Below are 17,734 nucleotides of genomic sequence, written 5' to 3'. Positions count from 1 at the left end.
GGTGGGTAAGAGACACATGAATGTTTCTATATTGTGTAATGGAATTACTGCTTATTTGTACAACTTAGTGTGATAATATCATGCATATATTAAATCCTGTGGGGTTTTTTTAAGACAGAGTCTAGATGTATAGTCTAGTCTGGGCTGAAACCCAGGGTCTTCCTATTTCAGCTTATCAAGTGCTGGGACTACAGGTATTTGCCAACATGCCCACATATCCTGTAACCCTCTTCTGTCACGATGGCTTCATTCATTCTTAGCAAGCTGGGACTCACTGGTGTGTTATTGCAATAGTCTAGGTAATTTTGAGTCCACCCACACTGCAGCAGGACAAAGGACAAGAAGGGACATGTGGTTCAGAGCTGCCAAAGGTGTGAGCCTTGTATAGTAAGTCCTAGACATAAGATGAAGGCAGCAGTCATAAGCCTCTAGGAAGGATAACCCCAAAAGGATGGCAGTGCCATTCAGTGATATCTGAATCCAAGGGATGCGTTGTCTGTGAAGCATGCAAATGTCAGCCAAGGTAAACAGGCTCAACAGCTAAACACAGAGCTTGGGCTTCATAAGAAACGTGAAGCCTAGAAAAAGTTTTCTCGCCCCCCAGTATCTTGATTTAATTCAGACTAAATGGGGTGTATGAGACTGTTAGTGGAAGGATCTGTAATGTGAGAAAAAGCCTACATACATAGAGATGTGACTCAAAGCAGGAACAATTGGGACCCTAGCCACAAAATGCATAGTCCCCAGGCTGAGAGCTTGAGCCTATTTCAAGACAAGACTATGTGTAATAGTGGGGTTGGACACCAACCCAGCAAATTAGAGGGATAAGAAATGGGGAGGCTGTGAATGTAGTCAACTTTTAATAAATTAAGTGCCTTAGTAAAGGAAAAAGCAAAACTGACTCCCACACAATCGGTCACCTTCAGTTCCCTGTTTTATTCCTCATCCATGGTTTCTCTTATTCTGTCATCTTGGCAGACTACCACCCAGCAGACCAGACTGTCTGGGTGAGCTGCACATTGGCTGGACTCCAGCCCCTAACTTACTTCCCTGGTCTCTAAATAAAGCTAAATGTAAGATTAAACTTGAACTAAACCTCCCTGCTATCCAAGTAAAATCTCCATTGCCTTCTTTGTCTTTCAAAAAATCATAGTAGCCACTAGCCAATTATCCTAATAGACTAAGGTCAGTTTTAGAAGGGCCTTCGTCATCTGTTACTAAAGGAAATGGAGGCCGGAGAGGATGGCCTGGTTTGGAGAGACACCAATTTCATGGCAGGCTGACTCCTGACTCCTAAGCAGTACCTCTCCCATTATTGTACTTGAGCCAGTAAGCTAGCCCCTTGTGTAGTGCCTTTTGCCTAGAAGAGATTGGGTAGATACCTGGTAGATTATTGCTTGGTCTCATTAAGACTTTTTTTTTTATTTACCTCAATGAGATAATCTTTGACCAAATGCTGTCATGAAAGACCATGTGTTAAATTTAGATGAAGTTACTTTAAAGAAGTTGTTTAATTCTTCACATATATAAAAATGCAACTAACTTTCTGAATGTTTTCCCCCAAGAAGTTCAAAGTTGAGATGGTAGGAGTCTTCTCTTTTCATAGTACAGGTCTTTGTTCTCAATGCCAGGTGATAAACAGCTCAGTAGACATGGGGACTTTCCTGTTATACCAGCGAGGCTACTCACTTTCCTCCTACACCACAGCCTTGTTAAAAGCTTGTAATAAAGTTGAGGTAAATTGTGTAGACCAGTGCCTTTTATTGCACTTTTTACTCAAATCCCAATTTGTCTTATTTGGGTAGATGCTGAGAAAGCAAGACACTAAATGAAAAAGCATTACGGAGAATAGCTGTTATCGGTAGGAATTTACAACGAGCTCATACTATCTACACAGGCAGTTAATTACTAGCTTAGTAGTAAGGGAAAATCTAGGTGGGAAACCATTCCCACTTTCATAATTCAACACAAATATGTCCAACATTGAAATGTAACAGAAAGTGGGTGACCAGTAGCCAGCTACACATACATGGCCATTCTAGATTAGTGGGCACCTCACTTCACGGCTCCATGCATGCAGAAGTGTCAGAGCCCCAGCTGGGAACTTGCTCAAAAGAAAGAACTTGGAGTCAAAATAGATTGCCTAGAAAATCAGAGCTTTAATATTGATGAGGTAAGAGAACATATTGGGAATTACAAGTTTGGGTTCACGTTAATTGAATTCCTAATCTGGATCCTGAGCTCCAAGTCACAAATCAAATGGTAAAGACTTACACATTGCCTTCTCAAATATCTCCTAGGTTCCAAATGAGTTTCTTAGCCATGTGAACATTTTTGTAGTAATTTAAGCATTAAAATACCCGACCAGCCTGACAAGTCTCATAACAGATTCCTACAGTGTGGAGCCCTCAGCATCTACAGTGTGGAGGCCCAGGCAGCTTCATATATTAACATTTCATCTATTTTGAAGGTTGTTGTAACAACATTGCCTATAGGGATGGGGTTGTGGATCTTACCTCTGTAACCAGAAGTAAGGGATACTCCTCAGCAGGCCAAGGAATTACTGTCAAGCAGTAATTGACCTCTATATCCTTAGACTATCAAACACTAGGTGTCATCATTCTGCACACCCCCATTGCAGCTGTGCTTCTGTGTACTGCAACAGAACAGCCCAGATGGGAGAACATATATGCTCTTCAGTGTTTCTCATTGTGTCCATCTACAATTCACTCCCTACAATATCCATCTCACTTAAGGCTCACTGAGGCACTGTAAAACTCGTAGTGTGAGAAGGAAATGAGATTCCCTGCTGATAAAGTGGAAGAAGGCTGAAGGCACACTGGGCCCATAATGGAAAAATAAAAGCTAATGTAGGCTATTTTTGAAGAGTCCTGCATTTTGTAATTATTACTTTCTTTGGGGAAAAGAATAGAAAATTGAGTAGAATGACGAAGGACCTTGTCGTTCTGTAGTTCTGTTCAGTATAAAGTTGGTGAGTCTCTAGGGCAGACTCCACTCAGCAGACAGCTAGCATTGATCCAGTTTTCCTCAATCGTGTAGTCAGATCAGTCATGAGCATTGATTACTCAGGTCTGTCTGCTATTGCCCCCTCCCCATTATTTTGCCAACTTCCATCTGTTTCATGAAAGCTGTTCATGTACTCTAGCTGCTCTGGGCAAATAAACAATATAGCCACCCTGGATTCAGTGTAGCTTTTTCTTGGTGTTTTGTATAGGTAAATTAAACATGTTCTGTGTGCCTTGTTCTCTGTTAGGCCCTGAGATACAAGTGTCTGTTCTTAAAGTGGACCCAAAAAATCAGCCAACTATAGTAAGAAAGATGTCCAGACAGAAAGGGTACAACAGGCATGGAAGACTGGCTACAGACAGACAGACCACCATGGTAGGAATGAATGGAAAAGGAGCAGGAAATACAGTTGTGAAAAGAGACTGCTAGGTTATCTAAATAGGTATGTTATAGCATATTTTTAAAGATGCCTTTGCTCCCTGTGAAAGTTATTTTTAAGGGAATTCATAGGAGAAGCAAGGAGTCCCATTGGAAAACCTTTGTGGTAGTCTAGGAAGGCAGTAATGGTAACAGTAGAAGTGAAGAAAGGACAATTTGGAAGATATTTAGGAATAAAATCAGTAGGAGCTGTAAATCAGTTGGACATAGGGAGTAAAGATGGGAAAGAAGTCCAGAGTGAACTTGATGTTGGAAAACAGGAAACAGAGCCAGGTAATGGAGCCATTCACCAGGAACAGAGAAGGCCAGAGAGTGAGGGTGCAAAGGGCTCAGGTTTGATTGTACTGGATATTAGGAATTCACAGGATAAGGCAACACAAATTATTCAGCCAGTGTTTACAGTGTGAGAGTCAGAGACATAAATGTGGTTTACAAATGCAGGTATGTGGTCAGCAGTGGAACAGAATGTCGAGTGAACACTAGCAGTTCAAGCCACCTTTGGGACAAAGAATCAAGAGATAGTAAGTGACCAGCTTACATATCATACTCATGCCACTCCCATCCCCCTTGTCTCTGTTTCTTATCTTAAATTCAAAGGGCAGCAGGCTGGAAGGTCTACTTTACAGGTAGCAGACAGTGAGGGCATTCTGGAAGGGTCAGTAATGATAGCCGTGTGCTGTCTTTTCCTTCCCAGCTGCTCATACTGTGGCTTTGCAGTCATGGCCCCCTACAGTCTACTTTATACAAGTTAGCTGTCTGGGTTGACATTCTTATTACAAACATAAATGCTTTATAATGACAAATTTGCCTCAAAGGTATGCAGAGCAGTTGCCATGAGCAACACATAAAATGAGCCCCTGAACGAAATGAATGTTTGGAATTAAACTTTTCAGATTGTGTGTGAGGAGCCATTGTCCAGCTCAGATCCCCTGCTGGGACCAGGCTGTGTACATATTGTGTGTTTGACCCGGGTTTTAGAAGGTCTTGAGAGAGGGTAATCTGACCCTGATTCTGGCTTTGTTTTTTTGTTTTTCCATTTCCCAGCAGATAACTCGTCAGTGGTTAAAGTGTCCCCACCCTGTATTTGGAAATCTTGTCAGATGGCTTTCATCCGACAAGCGGTGGCCAGTGCTGTAGAAGCATCAGCCATGCTGGTCTGCTTAGTTAATAGCAACAAGATACTGCTCCTCCCGTGTGTATTTTGCCAACTCAAATATGTACCCATTTTCCCTTCAAGCCCCTGCTTTTGCAACTGTACATTATGTCGTGTAGAGATCAGCTAGCTACCCATTGTAATGGTCCCCTGATCCTTCTTGGGAGGAGGGATCAAGCTGACATGCCCGGTGAGCTGGTGAGCATGAAACCCCTGCACCCAGGGAGGACTCCTAGCCAGCTTCTACTCTTCTCATCTGGTGCTCCCTTTACTGAGTGAACTCGGCATCGCTAACGCTGATGATTCAGAGACAGAGACAGACAGGCAGGCAGGCAGACAGACAGACAGACCATGGTATATTTTTCCCACATTCAGCAGCTAGATTTTGTTCTGCTGCAATGTGTTCTGTGCTTGGATGCTGATATTGTAGCTCCCTCTAGTGTCTCTGGGGTGCAGTCCCTCAGTTCTTCAGTTGGAGAGACTGTAGACAAACACAGAATCTGCCCAAATTGGCAGCATTTTAAAAAGGCTTTCCCATAGTTTTCTCTTGTTAGGAATGTGAAATTTTCCTCATTCTGCTGTTGGTTCAGAGCGTGGGAGATGGGACCAGGATCCCTGTGGGAATAGTTCTTCTGAGGGCTCCTTGAGATGCCCCTGTTTAAGCCAGCTAGCCTTATAAGGAAAGAGTGGGAATTCTGTTCAAAAGAGATTGATGAAAACGTGAAGCTGAAAAGTTTATGTTGATCCCAAGTAGAGAAAATATTAGGTAAAGGAATTTAAAAAAAAAAAAACTGGCAGTAAAAACTTTGTCCATTTATTCTGGAAAGAGTGGTTTGTTCTCCAGAATAACTTTTGGGCTAGAAATTTATCATCTGAAGTCAGATCATTTTGAGGTATTTTTCTAATCTAAAGGAGTCAAGTTATTAATATTTGAAAAATGGCTACTATGTAGTACATAGAATAATATAATATTCCTGCCTAAATTAACATCATTGCAGCCTCTATAATAAAGATTTATGAGCTACCTATCATGTGAAATCCTATTATGGAAATCTCCACAAGTCCATGTTTGGGTTGTAACCGGCTTCACGGTTATAAACCAATTAAAAGCACAGTGCCTCTCCTCTCTCTTCTGCTCTTTCTTCTCTCGTTTTCATTTGCCCTTAAACCAGATTGACCCATTATTCTTCAGCCTGTCTGTGTAAATACAGAGATAAGGAAGTGCTACCTACTCAGCTTGCTCTCTGGGCAGGCCATTTTCCTCCCAAGCATCCAAAATAGTGGAACAATTTATCACTTCTTCTGTGTAAGTCACTCCAACCCTTTATCTCAAGTTGATCTATGAAGCCAAACATAAATTCTAGTTGTAGAATCCATGTTCTTATCTACTCCCAAAACTTTGGAAGACTTTATAAAAATATGTATGACTGCCTCTGTGTGTACATGCAGATAAATTTAAATATCACAGGATAGGCTATCTCCTTTACATTTGATCTTGAACCACCTAATGGTGAAGTTTTTCTTTTTCTTTTTCTTTTTTCAGTGTAAATTGGCATAGTAAAAAGTAAAAATTTAGTTAAACCATTTTTTCTTAGAACTAGGATGGCTTCCTTGGACTAGAACATAATGCTGATCTTGGCATCGATGGTGGTGACCTTAGCTAGGTGTAGTGACCACAGGTGTATGTAATCCCAGGAATTACATATGTAGCTATATGTAATCTCTAAGGAAGGAGTACTTCAAGTTTGAGATCAGTCTGAGCTCCATAGTGAGTTCCAGGCCAGACTGGATCCTTCATAGGACACTATCTGAAAAAAAAAAAAAAAAAAAAAAAAAAAAAACAAGAAAACCTTTACTGTTAGCTGTCCTCCCTCGGACCAGCAGTCAGCGAGCCCCGCTGCTGTGGCAGGTAGCTCTCAGAACCTAAAGGAGAAGGGACCTGGACATTTGCACACATCCTACAAACAGTGTAATTTTTTTTTTACCTTGTCCTCTTTGAAAAACTATATTCTGTATGAGTGCATCCTTTTTAACATTTCCAAGTGATCTGATTGGCTATCAGCATTACATTTGTGTATCTCAGTCGTGTGTAGATGTCCTCAGTATACTTGATCCCATTTCATCTCTCCAGCTGCCTGTGAGGTAAGGTTTCCATATTCTTTCTGTTGTTTGCTTTATGAGGCAGGCTGAGACCCAGAGGAACTGAATGAGCATGCCCAAGGATACTCAGCTATTGGCAAGGCTAAATCCCAGACCTAAGTCCTTGGGAGTGTCCTTTCTGTAACATGTCAACTGAGTTTAATTTTCAGTCTCATTCAACCAAGCTCAATGATATTTGATAGACGTTTCAAAGACTGAAGAGTTGGGACCCTGGAACCTCCATTTCAGCAGGCAATATGATACTGAGCAAATTATAAACTGCCAATGAGTTTAATGGCACCTGTGCCAGATCCAAGCCCCATACAACTAAGTTATGGCTCGTATAGGATTTTAAATACCCAGTGACACATAAACATGAAGCATTGCCATCAGTGCATTATAGAAGGAATGCCTGTGATTGATGAGAATACAGGATATAGTGCACTGCGTGTGCTCCGGACTTGGAGGGCTTTCCAAAGATAGGATTTTCTGAAAGATGGATGTTTGGACTTGAACTCCGCCCGAGGACATCTATTTCAAGATGTGAAGTTTGCTTTTAAAATAAATATAAAGCATTTTTTAAACTGATTAGGTAAGTATGTGGCAGAAAACTTGAAAGAGCTTGTTTTCGCCTATTTCAGTACATACATGTGGACTTATTTCCATACATGGACCAGTGCGATCAAGTCTCTAATTGTAATAAGCATAGGCTATGAGCAAGAGATGCTCTTTTCCCCCGAGGCTCCAGGGCCTTTTTTCTTTCATTTTTAATATCTTTATGAATAGACATCAGTGCATGCTGCTTCTCTAAGCTGGAGTTCCTTCTGCATCTCCCAAGAGAATTGCAGTTTTCTTTTTAAGTAAAATGAATAAAATAATTTTTTAAAAAAACTTGCTCTTTTCCATATCACTGTAGCAAACAGGCAGCATCCAAACCCCCAAGAGCATATATTCCTGGAGTCTATGGTACCTGAGGGGTGTGGTGTCCCTGCTGAGTAGGCCGTGCTGGTCTGTGAACTAGGGGTAAACTGCATCTGCACTCTCTGAACCTCCAGACCCCTCTGGGGTGATCTCACGTGTGTACGACTTTCATGTCCCCTTGAGATCAAAGCTTTCTCCTTGAGTCACGCCTGCTTTGCATAGACTTCCTTCTGGAAGATCTTAGTGCCTGATGTTGGTATAAGGAGCCAGTTAAAAGTGAGCATTCTTAATGGAGATGGCCTAACAAGACCCTGGCTTCAATCCCTAATAAAACAGAAAGGGGCACAGGGGTCTGTAGGATGTGGGGGGTATAGGGGAAAGACGGGGAGGATGAGATAGCCCGCATCTGGCCAGAGTTCCTCCTGTGCTCTGGGCAGATGGACTTGGGAAGATGCCACATGCTTTCCACTCGGTCCCAGGTGGGCATCTAAGCCACTGACCCCACTTGGTGGGGGGTGGACAAGGGCCAGCCCCTGATACCAGGGGCCCTAGGGTGACACCTGCTCAGCCCCGGGGATACGGGAGAGAGGGCAGAAGGAAAGAATCCTGTCCGGTCCATGGCTGGAGCACAGGTAGGCCTTCCATCGGGAGATTAGAAACGGCTCATTAGGAAGAAAGCCTATCCCACCATCCAAGCACAGCAGGCCTTGATGAACAGAGAGTCTGTGGTTTTAGAACTTTATTGTAGAAAGGTAGGGGGAAGGAGAGAAGGTAAAAGAGAGAGACCAGCCATGGCCAAGAGGAAAGAAGGGGGAAAGGAGAGAGAGAGAAGAAAGTCTAGGGTAAGAGGTTAAAGAGAGAGAGTGGGAGGAGAGAGTGTAAGAGAGTGAGGAAAGGGAGTAAAAGGAGAGAGTGAGGTGGGGCCAAGCAGCCCCTCTTATGGTGGGACGGTATCTTGTTGTTGCTAGGTAACTGGGAGAAGTCTAGCGTGAAGGTCAGAAGCTTGGGACATTGTGTACGTGACTAAAAGCCACAGCTTCTCCTGTGGGGGCTGTGGGGACGGTAACTTCGACAGGAGCCAGGGAATTCCAGGAGACATGAGGGACCGCCTTCCATCCCATGTAGGTGAACTATCACCACTGGGTTTCACCAGGGTTCCACACCTCAGCTCAACTGGAGACCAGACTGTCTGTGCATAACCCATTGCCCCACAGGGGACGGGATGAGAAAGAGCGCCAGGCTTAGAAATTCCTACAGAATGTAAGAGAACATTTATTATGCTAGTTGTGTTGTCTTCTAGGTATACAAAAGATAGAGCAGAACCAGCTTTGGCATTGCAACACACTCAACTCTGCAAACTGCTAATATTTATCTGGACGCTTACTTATCCTTTCTTATTTGGAAAAACATAAACTGGACATGCAGTCTTCTTGGTACTAAAACATTCAAAATCCTTCCTTCTAGCTCTTTGAAATTAAATAGTGTATTATCTATAATCATAATATTGTACAAGCATCTGAATTCATGCCTCCAACCTATTGTTTACACCTGCTGCTCAGCCATCCCCAGCCTCTCCCCAGCCTTTGAAAACCACTAGCTCCGTCCAGCTTCTATGAGACCATTCTTAGGGATCCACATCTGACTGAGATCACACTGTTGTTTGTATGAGCCTGGTTTATTTCACTTTAGCAAATCATCTCCACCTCCATCCTTGTCATCACAAAACACAGACTGTTGTTATTTTTATGTATATGTACCATAGTTTATTTATCCAGTCAGTAGTTAATATCATTTCCATTTCTTGCCTATCAGTAGTAAACGGTAGAATACTGATGTTCCTTCAACAGTGCTGCTTCCGTTCCCGTGACTACGCAGTGAATGTGTGAGGTCACGTGGTGGCTCTGTTTCTCACTCTTTGAGGCTCCTCTCTGACTGTTCTCCTTCCTGTTCTCACCAGCAGTGTGCACCACGAGGTTCTGTTTCTCCACACTTTTCACCAGCGCTTTTTTTTTTCTTTCGGTGACAGCCTTGCTTTTTTTTCTATGATTTGTTTTTGCTACTTTTTAATTATGTATATGGGGAGGTGAGGTGTGTCTATCTGAGTGCAAGCACCCTCAGAGCCCAGAGGCAGCTGGTCCTCCTGGAACTGGAGTTACATGTGCTTGTGACCTTCATGGCATGTGTGCTGGGAACTGAACTCAGGTCCTGCACAACAAAAGCTAGTATTCCTAACTGCTGAGCAACCTCTCCAGCCCAGGAACATCCGTTCTAGTGGAAGTGAGGGATATGGTTTGCTTTGCCTTTCTCTGGTGTGCGTGTGTGTGTTCGTGTGTGTGTGTGTATGAGTGTATGTCTGTGTGTGTGTGGGGGGGGGGGTGTATGTGTGTGTGTGTCCCATTGTATGCCTTGTGCTAATTACTTTTAATTGAATTGTTTGAGTTTTAGTGATTTTTGTTGTTGTTTTTGGTTGTTGGTTAGTATTTTTTTATTTTGATTTTTGTTTTGTTTGTTTTTTTCAAGACAGGATTTCTCTATGTATCCCTGGCTGTCCAGGAACTCACTCTGTAAACCAGGCTGACCTTGAACTCAGAAATTCGCCTGCCTCCCAAGTGCTGGGATTAAAGGCATGTGCCACCACTGCCCAGTTATTTAGAATTCCTAATACATTCTGAATAGCCCCTTATCAGATATGTAGTTTCAATTATATCTCCCATTGTTATGTTTTCAGTCTGTTTTCTTTGTGATACAGAAGTTTTTTAGTTTGGTATAGTCTCTAATGTCTATTTATGCTTTTATTACTTATCCTTTTAGAGTCTTGTACACAAATTTCTTTCCTGATCCAACATCCTACAGTCTTTTCCCTGTTTCTCCTGGTTTTATAACTTCATAGTTTGAGGGTAAATCTTTAATTCATCTTGAGTTGATTTTGTAACTGATGAGAGCTTAGGGGTCAAGTTCCATTCTTCAGCATGCGTACATCCACTTTTCCAGCTCCGTTAGTTGGAGCCCACAGTCTAAGGGGCTTGTATGAAAGCTGGAGGTGGTGCGCATAAGGCACTGAGTGCAGACTAGAGGTGGTGCACATAAGGCACTGAGTGCAGACTAGAGGTGGTGCACATAAGGCACTGAGCGTAGCCTTGAATGTGGGTCCATGAGAAACGGTAGTCACTTATAGGCTGGCTGCCCAGACCCTTTCTGAAGACTTACTGTGTTCCTAATGAGTCACCTTGCAGTTAATCATCCTCTGCACCTCGTGTGTCTGCTTATGGGAAGTCTAAGTGTGCCTCCTGCTCTCTTTCAGATCTGCAAGAGCAAAGCTAAGGAGTCTCAGCAGTATTACCATAGCCTGGCTGTCCGGCAGAGTCTGCCTGTGCATTTTAACATCCAGCAGGATTGTGGCCATTTCCTTGCTGAAGTCCCTAGTCGTCTGCTTCCCTGGGAGGATCCTGATGCTCCTGAAAAGGCAGAGGATGGCACTGAAGACAGCGAAGAAGAGGGGAAGGCAGAAACTTTGGGGGGAAATCCTGAGCCCTGCTCTGAAACAGAGCCATCCCAGAAAGAGAACCAACGAGTCACAAACAGGAAACAAAGAAGCCACGTTGTGGTCATCACCAGGGAGGTTCCCCATCTCACTGTGGCCGACTTCGTGCGAGATTCTTTGGCCCATCATGGGAACAGCCCTGACTTGTATGAGAGGCAAGTGTGTCTGCTGCTCTTACAGCTGTGCTCTGGGCTTGAGCACCTCAAGCCCTACCACGTCACGCACTGCGATCTTCGCCTGGAGAACTTGCTGCTTGTCCAGCACCAACCTGGGGGAGCTGCCCAGGGCCCTTCTCCTGCAGACCCTTGCCCCACCTTAGCTTGTCCTACAAGGCTCATTGTGAGTAACTTCTCTCAGGCCAAGCAGAAGAGCCACCTGGTGGACCCCCAGATCCTCCGAGACCAGTCCCGCCTTGCCCCAGAGATCATCACGGCCACCCAGTATAAGAAGTGTGATGAATTCCAGACGGGCATTCTCATCTATGAGATGCTGCACCTGCCCAACCCTTTTGACGAGAACCCGGAGCTGAAGGAGAAGGAGTACACGCGCACAGATCTGCCTCGGATCCCTCTCCGCTCCCCGTACTCCTGGGGTCTACAGCAGCTTGCTAGCTGCCTCCTGAATCCCAACCCTTCTGAGCGCATCCTCATTTCTGACGCCAAAGGCATCCTCCAATGTCTGCTCTGGGGCCCCCGAGAAGATCTCTTTCAAATCTTCACCACCTCTGCAACCCTCGCACAGAAGAACGCTCTGCTCCAAAACTGGTTAGACATCAAGCGAACCCTGCTGATGATCAAGTTCGCGGAGAAGTCCCTGGACAGAGAGGGGGGCATCAGCCTGGAGGACTGGCTTTGTGCTCAGTATCTGGCCTTTGCCACTACAGACTCCCTGAGCTATATTGTAAAAATCCTGCAATACCGTTAATATGGCCCGGGCATTGCTTTTATTGTTAAATATCTCCACCTTCCTCATGTTACCCTCATGTCCCTGTCCTGGTATCCACTCAGAATTTAAGGAAAGGAAAGAAGCCAACTGCCACCCTTGTCCAGGGACATGGGCTCCATTCAGCAAGGTCACCTACAGCTTTCTACAGTGAATGGCTGAGTGTTTCTTTACTGTACAGCAGTTCAGCTGCACAAACATGCAGTCACCTTCCCTTGGAGCATTTGTCATCCCAATAGTCTCACAAATGTGGGGTAAAAAGTGAAAAATGCACAGCCATGAAGGAGCAGCTCCCATGGAATGATCTCACCAAGCTGCATACACCTCTTCCATAACTCTGAAGCTCGCCTGCATTAACTAGCTAGCAGTACACACATCACCAACCTCAGCTGTCACCCACTAATGCTCTCACAGCAGATTCCTCTCCCTTGAAGTGACCACCTCTTTCCCTAGAGGACATCCCATTATCCTTCTTGGCTCCGTTGTAGTCACTGGGGACTAGCCTTTGCTCTGGCATACAGTGAAAGGAGGGGACCCTACATAGAGAGCCACCCGGCAGCCGCAACCCTGCTGCCACTGCTTCACTGTCCTTCACCTTCACCCTGTCCCGCCTGCTGAAGTTTGGGTTTATCATTCACTTCTTGTGGTGGCCCATTACAAAGCTGACCAAAGGTGGTATCACCGATGCCTCAGCAGGATGAAATATAGTCCAGAGATTATGAATAGTTGGCAGGATATGAAGAAATAATGTCCTTATGTGTGCAATTCTCCAGGGGCCCTCAGGGAACAGACTTTCAAGTACTGTTCTTTGATTCCTGTCAGACCTACCCGCATGGCAGCCAGGCCTGGTGGTGTCTGTCTGAGTCAGAGTTTCTTCCCCCACAAGCAGTAATTGGCCAGCTTCCTTCCGTCAGTAAGCCGGTATTAACTAGTCTGCCAAATGCTGTCGGCAACAGCCCTGAGTGAGATGGTTATCCGTTTAGCGTCACCATCACCTTAGAAAGCTACCCGAAGCTGGCTATTGGAATGGCCGGAAGACAAGGGGAATGGGAAAGGTCACGAAGATGGCTGACCTGTTCCTCGGAGTGCGAGCCTCTTCCAGAAAGACTGCCTCCCAGAGTGAGTGGCACGTTGCTCCTAAGACTCTGCAGTGGGTCTGGAGCTCGGCTCACAGGAAGGCTGATGGCTGCAGTGGGTGACTGAGAGTTGTTCCCCGTGGAGCCCGGGCTCTCCCGTGAATTATGTGCAATTTTTGTATGTATTTTTAAGCTGTATATTACAGTGTTTATGTTGCAACTTTCCATGAGTGAGAACTGCAGAAGCCTTTCTGTCTTCCCTTGGCACATATTTGCGCTAAGAGGCGAGTGTCCTTTCCACCTGTGTGTATGTACACTCATGTGCTTGTTTTATTCAAAACTGTGAGTCTCTGTTTACTTCACCCTTGAAATCCCAAGAGTCACTTGAATGGTAAGTGAGTATGCGTGTGGAACCAACCATGTTGCATGCACATGCTGGAGCTAGGCTTCTGGGAAAGCAACCTACAGTGGGGTAGACAGATCCATTTTGTATACCTTGCCAGTGAAGAAAACCCAGAAAGCCCTGGTCCACCAGCGCCGAGTTGTCTTAAAGCCAAGACTGATTTTGTGCAGTATTATTTGGGTGGCACCTTAGTGGCCTTGGAAACTTGTAGACTTTTAACATTTTTAACAGCCTTTCACATGATTCACCTTTATCAAAGAGGATCAAAAAAGGAGAATGTATTTTATTATGCATTTTAAAAGAGAACGGTATGTGTGAGGCTGCATATGGAGGGTGGCTTGTGTTCCTGGCTAGTGCTCTGGACTCCCAGGAAAGAGAGCTGGTTGGCCCACAGTGTCTTGTGTCTCCTACACAGAATGACCATGGAGAGGGCAGCCATGAGTCATGGCTGCACCATGCCCAGCAGGCTAGGGTTTGAGTCAGCTTACATAGCCCATGGTCACAGAACTCCCTGCCTAATGATGCACTGAACTGGCTGCATAAAGACCACTGACCATGTCAGCGGGCACAGTCCTTCACTTTCCACAGTACTTGCAGATTGAGACATACCTTCTCCACGTCACGCTCATGGTGCCTTGCCCATGTAAATCTGAATGTTGACTATTTAATGAGGTTACATATTTAATGCAGAATGTTCCCTAGGCTCCTCTGTTTGTTCTGTCTGTAGAAATCTCTCTCTTTTTTTTCCTGTTATCTTAGATCCAGCCTTCTTTCACACTATAGTAGAAAAAGTGTGCACACTTCTGCTACCATTGTCTCACTGCATTGGTAAGCTGAGCATCCTCCCTCCACGTGACTCTCACTATTCTTATGACCGCACTAGTGAAGGACAAAGATGAAAACCAGCTAATAGGAAAAGAGCGTCCGACTTTCTAGAGACAGGAGTTAATTCTGTCTGGGGGATGGCCACAGAATGAGGGCAGGGAAGAAGGTGTCCAGGTTAGGTCAGAGCAGAGACAAGAACTACATCTCTAGGCAAGAAGTCCATCAGGTGGTCCTCTGAGCATTTCTCAAAATAACGAAATTCAGTCCATATAACATTGTCATAGCCACTGCACGTTTCCATTTAGATTCACTCACTAACTGGAAGGAAACCCTCCCCTCTGCAGCCACACACACACATTTTATATATACATATATTATGAATTTGGGAGTGTTACTAGTATAGCACTTGAAGTTTTCACAAGTAACATCTGTATTGACTGGATTCTTTTTTTCTTTTCTATTAAAGTCTATGCCATAGATTCTTCCATTTCTGTTGAGAGTTTGAACAACTAAGCCCCACTGGAACTTTCCCTTAAGCCACATGGACAGTCTCTCTCTCGGCACATGTAGGTGCTAGAGAAACAGGACTGTGGCGAGAGCAGGCAAGAGCAAGAATCGCTGTCCCTCAGAGTGCCTTGTTAGCATAGTAACCTAGCCATGGAGAGAATAGCCCCCCGTGCCCCAGACAGCTCTTGGGGAATGCATGCAACCACGTAGTGTGCAAAAGATCACCATAAAGGACAGCAGCTGATGAGCAAATGAACAATCAAATAGACATGTGGAGTAGGCCATGAAGTTCCTGAAAATCACCAACCCCAGGGCCGAGTTAGATTGGAAGGCACACGGATAGCAGAGGGCTTCAGGGGTTGTTCTCAGGACATGGACTGGATAAGGTCATGGGGGAGTGAGTGCCCCTCACCGCTGGTGCTGAGGGCCAAGGAGAAACCCTCAAGAACTAGTCAGCGCAGCCTTCCTTCGTCATGCTAGAGGAGCCTTTTCTGCCTCTGAGCTCAGGGTGTTCATGAAGATGGGACTCTAAAGCTCTGGGAAGCCATGCCTCTAGGAGCAAAGCCTCAGCCATCAAAATCCCCATGCACAATCTTGAAGCCCACTCAGTAGTGGGTCATGCAAGCTTTCCAAGTTTGATTTATCCAGTATTGGGAAATCAGCAAATATTAGCTGGTAACCTACAGTGAGGATTTCCCAAAGCCTTTACCTAGAGTGATCTGAAAAGATGCAGGCTAGTCTCAGAAACTGGGATGGATTTAGGAAGCTTCATTATATTCTAAGTAATTCTAGGCTTATAAAGCATCCACACAGTGGGAAACAGGACAGAACTCGGCTCTCTGGGCCAGCTCTGGCATGCTTGTTATTTCTCTCACTAGTGGATAAGGATTGGGATTCTGGTCCAGCCTCGTAACTAAACAGAATGGCTGCCCATAAAACTGGGTTATTAGATTTACCTCATTGAAGCTCATTTTCTGAGAGACCCAAAGTGCTGCGCTGAGACAAACCCAAGTGCACCGAAGTCCATCCGCTCATGCTCACAGCGGTGCACAGGTGGGGACGCCATGGACCAAAGCCAATGCCCCAAGGGAAGTCAGAAGAGCCATAATGCAGGACCCTAGACAGGTTATACCAAAGAAAACAAGCCTTCCTCATCCTGCTGCTTCTCAGATGACGGGGTGAGCTGTGACAGATGCCAGAGGAAGGGTTTGCAAACATTCCATGGTCAAGGTGTTCAACGGGTAAGTCCATCCCCAAACCAGTAAAATAAAATAAAAAGAAGGGTTCTCTGTTAGTTAGTTTCACGCAGGCCGTTTGTACGTCAGAAGAAAAGGTGTAGGGAGCGGCAGCAGCCAGAGCAGATGGCAAAAAAAAAAAAATTCTCTGCTATCTTAAGAAGGAGCTTTTAACCGGCGCACTCTCACCACACCTGGCTAGTGCCAGACCTTATGCACGGGAGCACCGCATCTGTAATATCAAAGCTTGGGTTTATGGTGATTTTTTTTTTTCCTAAAAAGAGGTGCTGTCAAGAGATTTGTTTAAAGAACTCTTGGGAAATTTTCTTAACCCACTGTACCATTTTATGAACCTCCCCACAAAAATGACTCTCACTCAGCATCCCCATCATCTAACATGTAAGTACCCAGACTGTCTAAGGTGCTATACAGCTGTTACACACCTACCCCTGCAGCTGTTTTAAATTAGAGACTTCTGCATCAGCTGCCACTGGACGTTTTGCCCATGCAGATGGGCCACAGGGGTCTGCATTCTGAGCGTCCTTTATACATTCCCCCTTCAGCAGCCTCTATGTCTGTCCCTGTCCCTGCTTCCCATCCCATCTCACCCATCCCATGGTTTTTTAAATCAAGAAAGTTTCAGGGAATCAAAAGAGGTTGGGATTTTTTTTTAACCCAGCAGAATCGCAGAGTTATATATTTTGCTATGAACATTGTTGTGGTACAGAAAATCCACTTTGCCTGTTGGTTTGTGGCAAGTCTGTGTGTCTGCACTCTTGGTAACTTGAATGTCGAGCCAGCCCTATGGCTTCAATGTAGTGTTGTTGAAAGATTAAACCACACAGCTTCAGGAAGCCTACTCAAGTTGTTCCTTCCTTATTTCCCATCCCTGACCAGTTCTGGAGAGCGGTGTGTATAGACACTGGGCTGGGTTTTCTGTTCATGACACAGAGGGCATTTTGTTGGGAGGTGGAGGCAGAAGCAAGATGTCACCTGTCTCAGTGAATTGAATCATGACAGTCCTTATTCTAATATCACTAATTCTCCATGGCACTGCCCTCATTCTGCTTTGGGAAATCTTGTTTCTCTTCCTTCGGCCCTTTACCCATCTCCTCTCGTATTTTTACAATTGTATGAATCAATAACAGGTCCCTGTGTCACCAGTGGCGCCTCCCTTTGGTTTGCTGTGGTACTTTGCTGTGTATTCTGTGGCCTCACGTTACTGTGTAAATAAATTCTGTTTAATATACACTAAAAACCAGACTTGAAGTGCATGTCCTTCCGGTGGCTTGTCCATAGAGGCGTGCTGGCGTGGGTCTAACTGTAGATGCAGCTCTCGTATTCATTCCCAAGATGCCTTCCTGTTCTTAAAACAGGCTACAGTAGGTAGCTTTTCGCCAGCATGCCCTCTGCCCTCTGGACTCCATTTCTTACCGACAGACTCTTTTCTCTTCAGTGCCTCTGTAATTTGAGAAAAGGGGGGCTCCAAGAGCAAGTGGCTAACTCCTCAGGTTTGCTGGGTAAGAT

The 17,734-nt window shown here is 44.8% G+C and overlaps 1 protein-coding gene across 3 annotated transcripts in view; it reads left to right on the top strand.

The window, feature by feature from the left end:
• Peak1 (pseudopodium-enriched atypical kinase 1) overlaps positions 1-17,465 on the top strand; it is a 217,097-nt gene extending 199,632 nt beyond the window's left edge. For all 3 annotated transcript variants that reach the window (XM_006511168.4, XM_006511167.4, NM_172924.3), the window contains one exon: positions 10,980-17,465. In XM_006511168.4, the coding sequence (XP_006511231.1) occupies positions 10,980-12,143 (1,164 nt within the window). In that variant the 3' untranslated portion in view covers positions 12,144-17,465. The remainder of the gene's footprint in view (positions 1-10,979) is intronic.
• The last annotated feature ends 269 nt before the right edge of the window (positions 17,466-17,734 follow it).

Source organism: Mus musculus, chromosome 9 (genome assembly GCF_000001635.26).
Source record: "Mus musculus strain C57BL/6J chromosome 9, GRCm38.p6 C57BL/6J".
Lineage (NCBI taxonomy): Eukaryota > Metazoa > Chordata > Mammalia > Rodentia > Muridae > Mus > Mus musculus.
Note: the sequence above shows the minus strand (reverse complement) of the source record. Positions and strands in the feature narration are given on the sequence as shown.